Raw genomic sequence first — 11,335 nt, forward strand, 5'->3', positions numbered from 1 at the left:
GTCTCAGATTCTCCAGCATCTGCAGTTCCTACTATCTCTAGCCATGGGAAATGTTGAGTTGTGGGAATAGGGGGGTGGGTTGAGCTGGGTCTGGACGGGATGTACTTTGGAGGTTTGGGGCAGACTTGATGGACTGAATGACCTCCATCTGCACTGTAGGGATTCTATGAATAATAAGGAGAAATATAAGAGAAATTGAGAGACATATTTGACCCAAGTAAGGTGAAATCTGGAGTACTTCATATATTATTAGTCTCCTTGTTTCAAAAAGGATGGTCAGTTCTTGAAGCAAAATAATTTAGGAAATTAGGGAAAGGGAAAAATTGAGCCAACAAGTTAGAATCGTATGGTTGGTATTTACAAAAACGTAAGTTTTTCATTCCCTATTAATCCCTTATTTTGAATGTTTGATTGTTTCCATGTAACACTTTCTAATTTCCCATTTACATTTAGGCTGGGATTTACTGGTTAAATTTAATAGATCATTTCTGTACTGGATTGGCTACCATTATAACAGCTCTGCTGGAACTGATTGGTCTGAGCTGGATCTATGGTGAGTGCAGTAGAAAAAAAGCACAGAAACTAAATAAAAGAATTTCATTAAAAGCTGCTTGTGTGGCTCTTCCTGTTTCTTCAGAAAAATACATGAGAATTGGGTTGAATGATGGGATTTAGTTAATCTTTCATCCTTGATGCTGATGGAAATTTTTCTCTCCTTGTTGTCCAAAATATTGTTCCCGGATGCTGGAATAAACGGGCAAAAATGCTTCTTTTTATTCAATTAAGGAATGTAGGCATTGCTGGACAGGTCAACTTTCATTTTCCATCCCTAATTGCCCAGAGGGAAGTTAAGAGTCGATCATATTGCTGTGGACCTGGAGTCACACAGGGTAAGGGCAGTAGTGTTATTCCCTGAAGGGCATTAGATGAGCTTTACCTGACGATATTTTCATGGCCATTATTAGACTCTTACTTGCAGATTTTAATTCAATTCAAACTTCACCAGAAAATTATGTGGATCTCAGGATTAATAGTCTAGCAATAATATCACTAGGCCTTCACCTTCTTTTTTATATCCTTTCCCAACGGTACTATTGTAGTACAAGCTGCCATGTTTTCCTACTCATCGTTATTGGAGATGATGTTCAATTTCCCCATGCTCAGTTTAACAGGTTGCCACTCAATCCAGAAAGTTACCAGTTTATCTCAATTATCAAGTTGCTGGGGCAACAGGACAAGAATTCCAACAGCACGATCACAATAATCCTGCCCAGACTTCAAACTGGTGACAGGAAACAATTTACACTTCCTGCTTGAATTCCTGTGTGACCCCTTCTCTGCTTTAACCTGTCGTTAGTGACCCAGTACAAGATGAACTTCTACAGTGGCACGGTGGCATGGTGGTTAGCACTGCTACCTCACAGCACCAGGGACCTGGGTTCAATTCTACCCTCAGGCTACTGTCTGTGTGGAGTTTGTACATTCTCCTGTGGCTGTGTGGGTTTTCTCTGGGTGCTCTGGTTTCCTCCCACTGTGCAGACGAGGTGGATTGGCCACTCTAAATTGTTCAGGGATGTGCAGATTAGGGGGATGGGTCTGGGTGGGATGCTCTGAGGGTCAGTGTGGACTTATGGGGCTGAAGGGCCTGTTTCCACACTGTAGGAATTCTATGTAAAAAAAAATTTAAAAAGCTGCCCTGAAATCAGGACAAAGCAACTGGTTGTGTCTTTCTGCTTTCTTGTTCACAGGGATAAACAGATTCATCAAGGACATTGAGATGATGATTGGGGAAAAGAACTGGCTGTTTTGGTTGTGGTGGAGAATGTGCTGGATTTTTATCACTCCGTGTTTGCTGGCAGTAAGGAGATGTTTCAAATTTTAGTGATTTAAACTAAAAATAATATTTCTGCAGATAGGCTGCATACTTTGTTTCAGACCTGATTTGAGCAACAATTTCATTACAGGCAATCTTGTTCTGGTCCTTAGCAATGTTTGTCCTGCCAACATATGGACCTGTTGAGTACCCTGTCTGGGCAATTGCACTGGGCTGGTGTATGATCGTCTTCTGTATTATGTGGATCCCCATCGTGGCCATTGTGAGAGTTGTCCAAGCTGAGGGTTCCACCTTGTGGCAGGTGAGGAAATGCTTCGAAGATAAGGGAATAACATTTCTGTGAAGTTCTCCCAATCTCTCATGTACAACAGTAACAACAACTTGTAATTGCATTACATCTTTGACATAGTAATATATCCTTTCACAAGAAGGTTATACTGTAGAATCTTACACTGCACTACAGAAGGAGATATAAGGCAGTTTGCTTAAACAGGTTGGTTTTCAGAAGCTTTTTACAGAAGAAGTGTTAGAGATAGAAATGAGGAAAATCTAGTGCTCATGTCCTCCTTGGTTGAAGGAAAGAACACCAATGGTGAAGCAATTAGAATGAGAGATGTCCAGGAATGGCTTAGAGGAATGTAAATATCTTGAAGGTTTGTGATACTAGAGAAGATTTCAGAGACAGGGAGGGACAAAGCGAGAAATGAATTTAAAGGCAAAGGGATTTTAAAATTTTGAGACTGAGGTGCTCCTTAACCCGAAGCCAACAATGGTTAGTGAGCATAGCCACAATACATGAACTTGACTTGCCATGAAAAAGAGCACAACCTTCAGAATGGATAACATCAAGTTTACCAAGAGCAGGACGTGGGGAATTAGCCAGCAGTGGGCGAGGGACATCTAGAGTAGAAGTAATGAAATCATGGATGAAAGTTTCAGCAATGAATGAACAGAAACAGATCCAGTCGGGGAATGTTACAGAGTGATGTTGGTGGAGATCTTACCAATACCATGGGTATGTGATTGGAAGCTCATCACCCGATCAAATATGATCCAAGATTGAAAACAACTGGTTCAGCCTCAGAAAGTCGCCAGGAAGAGGGGCGTTGCTAATAGTTGGCCAATGGATTCCATTGCAAGGTCCAAAGAGAATAATTTTGGTATTCCCAATATTTAATTGGAGCAAATGCACGCTCATACAGTACAGTTTGTCAGTCAGGCAGTCTGACTGTTTGGAGCAGTTGTTGGAGTTGAGGAGATAGTGAGGTCGACCTGGGTGTTATGTGTGGATCTATAAAATTGGAAACTGACTACAAACCACTTCTAGCCTTGACTATCCCACTGCTGTCTGGCTGGCCTCCATCTACCACCCTCAGTCAACAGAAACCCATCCAAAATTTTGCACTGGCACTAAGCAGTGTTCACTCATCATTCCTGAGCTCACCGGCCTACACTGGCTCCTGGTCTGGCAATGTTTCAATTACAAATTCATTTTCTGGTTTCAAATCTCTCCATGGTCTTGTTCCTCACTATGCCTGTGATATCTTCTTGTCATTCAAGCCTCCAACGTCTCTGCTTTTCCAGTTCTGTATCTGGCTCATATCTGACTATAATCTCTCTATTATTAGCTGCTGTGTTTCAACTGCCTGAGCCCTGAGCTCTGGAATTATCTCACTAAACCTCACTACCTCTCTCTCCATTAAAGAAACTACTTAAAAACTCTTTGAAGATTTCAGTTATTCGTTCTGAAGCTTCCTTTCATGCCTCAACATCAAAAAATATTTATTGCAAAAATTCTTGTTCAGCCTCTAAGATCTTTCTACTTCACTAGAAATGTTTAGTAATGCAATCACCTGTTAGCAAAAGGATTTTGCTGATGAGACATATGATTGCAGTTTAGAGCAGTCAACAATTTTTTCTCTAGGAAGGGTGTTGCTAGAATGATTGGTAGTTCATTGCTTATGACTGTTTGCTCTTCAGTAGGTTCTAGTTCCTCTCTATGGATCACTACATTAACATGGTGGACGGGCTTATGCTCTCCAATGATCCCTTGAGTCATGCCATTCAGAGCTCTTTGCTCATGCAACAGCCACAAATGGAGACAGCTTTTGAGGAGAAGGCTGCATAAGATACTCAACAGCAGATCAGGCAAAAGACGAGAATGCAAATCACCAGTTGTAGAGCAAGATAGAGGCTGCAGTGGCAAGGTGGTCCCAGATATTGTGGATGAAGCCCTAAGGTCTCCACATTGAACCAAGTCACTCCTTCCAGAGTCCATTTGTTAAGTCTGAGGTGATGGAAAATTGCAACGAGGCCTGGCCTGAGAACCTGTGATTCCCTGATTGAGAATCTGTGCAAAGGCTCCAGATGCATGAAATAAATCAGAATGTGCTGGAGACCTCACTATCTCCTCAACTCCAGCAACCGCTCCAAACAGTCAGACTGCCTGACTGACAAACTGTACTGTATGAGCATACATTTGCTCCAATTAAATATTGGAAACCAAGTAGGTCTGGCAGTATCGTGGAGAGATAAACAGATTTAACATTTCCAGTTCAACTGAAGAATCATTGGACTTGCAATGTTAACTGTGTTTCTCTCTCCACAGATGCTGCCAGACCTGCCAAGTTTCTCCAGCATTTTCTGCTTTTATTTCAGTTTTTCAGTATTCATAGTAATTTGCTTTTTATTTCCCTGGATTTGTGAGGTTGTTGGATACCTGTGTTGGATCAGAAGTGTCTTTGGGTGGCAGTGTCTATGACTGAGCTGTACCCTCTGCCCATCCCATATGGGGAAGGGGGCTACGAATAGGTACCCTAAAATTTGCCCTAATTTAATCCTTGATGGGGAAACCACATACTGGGGGATCAGCGTTTTGGTGATCCAAAAAAGAAATCTAAAAAGTTTTCAACTTGGGTTGTGAGAACATTCATGCATAATCCAAAAAGAGGCCAGCCAGAAAGAGATTCTGCAATCATACCAAGTGAACCATCAAAAATCCTATTGATATTGCTCTCTGTCTTACTGGGTAAGGACAGCTAAGGGTACAAGCTAGAAGAACACCTTCTACTGGGAACATAAGACTGACAGCAAGCCTCGCACCCACAGACCTTCTGTCAGACACCCAGAGATGTATCCTTGAAGCACTGTCAGAATGTCTCAATTGGATAAACTAAAGGCTCATGACACCAGTTCAGCCAAAGCCAATACGTTATCGTCATCAGTGCTAATGATCTTTAATGAAGATGTTAATGGTAAGTTCCTATCCTGAACATAATGAAGCCCTCAATGCTGTCCCAAAAGAAATAATCATCATCTTGGAGACATTTCCATTCCAGAGTTAGCCTTAATTCCAAAGTCTGAAGAGGAACCATTTGGTAAGAAGGTGTCAGAGAATCCAATTCAAATGGTGTCTTCCTGCCGACAAAGCGTGCCCAGTGTGCTCCCCCCCACCCTCCAACCCCGTGTAACAAACTCTCTCATCTACCAGAAGGACAAATACAAAACCACATGGAGGCAACTTGAGTCTGAGCAGTGTCACGTCCTGGGTTACTCTATTGTTTGAGTCAAAGCTATATGTGTTGAAGGTATCACTCAATCCATGCTCGGAACCAATGCCTGCTGCACAAATTATCGGCTTGTTGATTGGTGGTGAGCATCCACTCAGCACAATCATAATCATCTTGCCAAAATTAAAAGTTTTAAAGCCCCTGCCTAAAGCAGCCCAACTAAAATATGTGCACAAAAAGCAGCTCACAATCAATCCGAGAAATTTTCGCATATCCATCTCAATATCAGAACAGTGGGATCAAATATAGAGATAACAAGGTGTAGAGCTGGATGAACACAGCAGGCCAAGCAGTATCATAGGAGCAGGAAAGCTGATGTTTCGGGCCTAGACCCTTCTTCAGAAAAAAAAAATACATTTCCACGTGAATTGTCATCAGAACTGGTTCAACGAAAGCTGAAATACGTGTAGTCCTGGAAGTGAACCAAGCAGCCTTCACTGCTTGATGGAATAACCCATAGTCACAAGTCAAGAAAAACTCATTCCAACAGCTCAAGGCTGATACCCAAAGACACATCTGGAAGATAAAGGAAACGTGGTGTGAACAGAACATCTGAGAAATCCAACTGATGCTGGCATTCATGACATGGGCCATCTATGGGCCAATGTCAAGTGGAGAAGACCCTTCATTCGTAATATGATGAGTCCCTTCCTCGGGATGACAATACCATCTGTCAATGCTGGGAAGAATATTTCCAATAACTCTGCAACTGTGAATCCATTGGAGCAGCTAATCATCTCTTGCCTCTGCCTTCAGTGTCCTGCAGTTGAATCTGTCGGCCAGCTGCCAACACTGGGAAAGCTGCCAACAGTCAAACGAGTGACAAACAACAAAGCCTGAAGTCTTTATGGGATTGCAGTTGATGTCGTCAAAATTGCTTACATCAAGAACTGATGTACTCATCCTGCAAAGAAGCAGAACTCCTTCTCTCCGCCCTCCGCACACCCCCATCCCATCTCTCCTTACTGCCCTGTCAACTCAGGAATGCAAAAATTGTCACTATCATCAAGAAGAGAGATAGAAGATACCATAGAAGTTATTGAGGATTTTTCCTTCCATCCATAGCTAGGAAAATGCTGACATGCACTCACTCAATTTATTTTCTTCTTGTATTTGAGAAAATCATGTCAGAGACCTTCTCGATGAACCCAAGGCCAGCTCCTTGTTGGCAGGGAAATGCTAAAAACCACACCAGGGACTCTCCATTGCATTCATTGACCTGACCAAAACATTTGATGCAGTAAATCACAAGGAACAGTGTCACAATCTGGCAACTGCCTCATAATGAGAAACCAACAAATATCAAAGAATCATAGGAGCATAAGAACAAGTGTTGGCCTTTCTGCCTATCAAGGCTGTTTCACCATTCAATAAGATTATGGCTGATCATCTGCTTCTGTGCCACTCTGTTCATGTCACTTGATATCATTTGTTCCCGGATATTTAATCATTTCAGTTGTGATGTTGCTCAATGAGTGATTTTCCACAGCATTTTCCAATCTTTTGATTGAAAGATCTGAAACAGAACCCTTCAAAAAGGGCCAAGGGCAGCACACTGGCAGAATGGTTAGCATTGCTGTCTCATGGCACCAGGACCAGGATTCAATTGCAGCCTTGGGTGACTGTCTGCATAGGTTTCCTTTGGGTGCTCTGGTTTCTTCCCGTGGTCCAAAAATGTACAAGTTAGGTAAATTAGCCATGCTAAACGGTCCACGGTGACCAGTGAGGTGCAGGCTAGGTGGATCAGCTATGGGAAATGTGGGGTTATGGGGATAGGATGGGTGGGCTAGGTCTGGGTAGGATGGTCTTTGAAGGGTCAGTGCAGACTTGAATGGCCGAATGGCCTCTTTTGGCACTGTAGGGATTCTATGATTCTAAATCAGGACCAATGTGAAGCATGACTGTGTTATTCCCCCACACTATGTTGGTAATCATCTCATCAAGGATCTACTGCCCTTTGGTGTGTGTATGAAATGGCATTGTGGTGGCCTAAACTCAGTTGCCTCCATGCCAATCTGAGCTAATTGCCATAAGCCTACATAATCTGCAGTATGCCAATGCCTCAAGTGCCCACTCTGTACCAGATTTGCAAGTCACCCTCAATCTCTTCAATTCTGAATGTAGGTGACTCAGTCTGATCTTGAATCCTGCCAAAACAATACTCATGTCTACTGCCAAACATTTCATCACCTGTACGTGTTGAAGAAGAGAGTCTAGAATATGTTGAGCAGTTACTGAGAAGAATATTTTTGAGAAGGAGATCCAATGCTGGGTCAACTACACCAACTCACCCATCTACAAACTATAGAAACCAACGCATTATAGCAGAGATAGTAGGAACTGCAGATGCTGGAGAATCCGAGACAACAAGGTGCAGGGCTGGACGAACACAGCAGGCCAAGCAGCACCACAGGAGCAGAGAGGCTGATGCCTCGGGCCTATACCCTTCATCAGAAAAAGCATTATAGCAGAGATCTTCACAAGTTAACATCAGTCCTACTGGACAAAGCTGTTTTGGTACCTGTACTCCTGTTGTGCAGTAAGACTGTGACGGTGCATCATGTTTCCAAAGATTTGAAAATCACGTCCCCCACCAAGTCGTGTTTTCCCAATTCTCGAATGGTCAGTGTTCTGGGGGATGGCAAAGAAAATACTACACAGACACTGGGAAACCCTTCCTGCAGCACAGATGGGTGAGAGGATCTTGTTACTAATCATTCAAAATGGCAGCAAATAGCCTATCAAGCTGCATCACATCTTAAATGTCTTTAAAGATGAGACAGAGCGGCATAACAGTAGGAATGGAAAGGAAAGAAAACAAAGCAAACTAGGCAGCACGGTGGCTCAGTGGTTAGCACTGCCACTGTACAGTGCTAAAGACCCAGATTCAGTTCCAGCCTTGGGTGACTGTCTGTGTGGAGTTTGCACATTCTCCCCGTGTCTGATTGGTTCCCTCCGGATGCTCTGGTTTTTTCCCAGTCCAAAGATGTGGAGGCTAGGTGGATTGGCCATGGGAAATTGTCCATTGTGTCCAGGGATGTGCAAGTTATGTGGGTTAGCCATGGGAAATGCTGAGTTACAGGGATGAGGGGGATAGATCTGGGTGAAATGCTCTTCAGAGGGTTGGTGTAGACTTGGTAGACCAAATTGCCTGCTTCCACACTGTAGGGATTCTTTGATTCCAAATATTGAACTCCAATTCCCTGTGGGACATCCTGCTCCACCTTCTCAAAAATCTACAGGTTGAGAATCAGTCTGTTCATCACATGAAGATTTGCAGCAGAAACCTGTGACTCTGACTAAATGTTACCTCAATGTGAAACTCAGATCATAACATTGTGGTGGGCATTTCTCATGGCCCAGTTTGTGCTGTAATTAGTTCCATGGTATCTCCAGTGTACAATCTGCATCTGGAATGAGTGATTTGGGAAAATGTAAAAAGATAATTAAAGTTGATTTATGACATGTCTTCTATTAACAGGGTGCCATTTAGATGTCTTTTCATCATGAAAATAAATTGATGGCTCAATAACACTGCTTAAGTTGATGTGCTAATGCTCGCACTAAAGTATTTTCACTATTTAGGTCTAATATCCATTCTCACTGCCTGAGAAAATAGAGTTTATGCACAGGAGTATAATCTCTGGGAGAAACATGCTGGTTATTTTGGGTATAATGTGAATTGCAAATGTTGAACAAACTATAGGACAATCTCATTAGGACCAGAATTTCTTTTACTAGTTTGATCTTAATTCTGGGTAAAGGTCGTGCAGAAATAATGAAACATTTCATTTTCTCCTTTCACAGAAAATTACTGATGCTTGTACCTCGGCTCCAGATTGGGGTCCATGCTTGGAACAACACAAAGGGGAAAGATATGAAAGGAAACATGATTCAGCAGAAGCCCTGAACTGTGTGAAACTCCTGCCCACTCCTGAGAAAGAAAAAAATCTGTTTGATTTGTAAACACTGATGGACTTACTTAATTCATTAATTTATCACCATTCTACTGTACTCTACTGCAACTAGTGGAAGTTCCTGGGGCAGTGTTCGTATAGTCCCTGAGGTAATATCTATGCAAAACTCAGGGCTGTGTCCACACAGTCCCTGAGGCAGTGTCCACACAGTCCTTGGCATATTGACTGTGCAGTATCTGGGCAGTATCTATGCATCCCTGGAGCTGTATCTATGTAGTTTTTGGGCCAGTATCTACACAGTCCCTGGGCTATGTCCATGCAATCCTTGGGTAGAATCTACGCAGTCCCAAGGACAGTATCTATGCAGTTCTTGGGGCAATAAGTACACAGGAGACCCTGTGCAAAATCAAAATAGTCCCTGGACAGTGTCTACACAGTCCCTGGACAGTGTCAATGATCAGGAAAGTCTTGGCTGAGTATAGAAACACTTGAGATAAAGTTGTTGATCTTTCATTTTCTCTGCTGGCTTCCATGAAATCAACAATTCAATTTATTTTGCTGAAGAAGCAAGTGCAGAAGAATTACAAGATGGTTATATTTGACCAGTTCCATTGGTATTGGGTATGTTTACTTGAAATAGTCCATCCACATGTTGTTGTTCTTCATATAAATAAGATTGTTTCCTTGCAGTATTGGTGTGGTCTTCAAGGTTCTGTTCAAGAAATAAATGTATATGTTAAATTGACAATGAATTGATTTGTTGCTAGTATGTTTTTAAGACTCGAGCATAATTGTAAGAAATTCTGTGTTTTGCTGCATTAAATACATTATTACTGGAAGGATGGACAGTTTTCTTTTCACAGAAGTGATAAATACTGTACTATCAGATTATTTCATATTTTATATTGATTTTTGAAAATGTGTTATATTGTTCAGATAAGAGATGTTTTTGCTCTGGTCAGATGGTTTATTATGCTTTAAATAGTAAACATTCACTGTTGAATGTTTTGCATTAAATTGAACTTTTACTGTATGATGCCTTCATGAATAATGTTCTAACGTATGTGTCTATTGCTTTGATAACTGTTTAGTTTAGAGGTAGATTCTCTTTGATTGAAGCAGTAGCTGATATATATGAGAGACAAATAACAATTCTGTCACAAATGACTTCTTGTTTTAAGTCTCATAGCTACTTTGTCCACCTAATGCATACAGCTTGTTCATGAAGCTATCAACAAGTTCTCCTGGGATTTGGTATCTGCTTTTGAAGTTTAATCTTGCCAGTGTCCAATCTGTTCTTGATGTGAAATATTGATCAACAGCTGTTTGTAAGTCATCAAAATAACTTGTTTCTCACATGATTCAATGTTCTCATGAATTAGAGATTTGCTAACCTGTTCTGCATTTGATTTAGTGTCCTGGATGTGTTTGAAATATTAGGAATTGTACTTTCCATGTCTATCAATTCATTGATCAATGAAATGGATCTGAAAACCTAAATTTTCCAGTGGAAAGATTGGAATTGACAATTTTGTTACATTATTTTGTTGTTGATGGACACTTAGAGTCATAGACTCATAGACCAATACAGCATAGAAACAGATCCTTCAGCCAAAACTGGTCCATGCTGACCATAATGCCCACTCAGCTAGTTCCAATTGCCCGCATTTAATCCATATCCCTCAAAACCCTTCCCAGCCATGTACCTATCCAAATGTTTTTTAAATGCTGCTATTGTACCTGCCTCAACCACTTTCTCTGGAAAGCATTCTATGTATGCACCACTCTCTGCTCCTCAGGTCCTTCTTAAATCTTTCCCCTCTCACCTTAAATCTATGCTGTCTAGTTTTCAATTCCCCATTCTTGGCAAACTGTCTGTATACATTCATCCTACCTACGCCCGTCATGATTTTATACACCTCAATAAGGTCACTCCTCATTCTCCTGCATTCCAAGGAATAAAGTCCCATCCTGGCCAACCTCCCCCTATAGCTTAGGCCTACTAGTTCTGGCAA

The 11,335-nt window shown here is 41.6% G+C and overlaps 1 protein-coding gene across 1 annotated transcript in view; it reads left to right on the plus strand.

Moving 5' to 3' along the window:
- Positions 1 to 10,961, plus strand: part of LOC109919972 (sodium- and chloride-dependent neutral and basic amino acid transporter B(0+)-like) — a 225,969-nt gene extending 215,008 nt beyond the window's left edge. The window contains 4 exon segments of the mRNA XM_048604958.1: positions 454 to 553; positions 1,749 to 1,858; positions 1,965 to 2,135; positions 9,211 to 10,961. Coding sequence (XP_048460915.1) covers positions 454 to 553; positions 1,749 to 1,858; positions 1,965 to 2,135; positions 9,211 to 9,369 — 540 coding nt within the window. The 3' untranslated portion in view covers positions 9,370 to 10,961.
- The last annotated feature ends 374 nt before the right edge of the window (positions 10,962 to 11,335 follow it).

Source organism: Rhincodon typus, chromosome 14, assembly GCF_021869965.1.
Source record: "Rhincodon typus isolate 14 chromosome 14, sRhiTyp1.1, whole genome shotgun sequence".
NCBI classification, from domain to species: Eukaryota; Metazoa; Chordata; class Chondrichthyes; order Orectolobiformes; family Rhincodontidae; genus Rhincodon; species Rhincodon typus.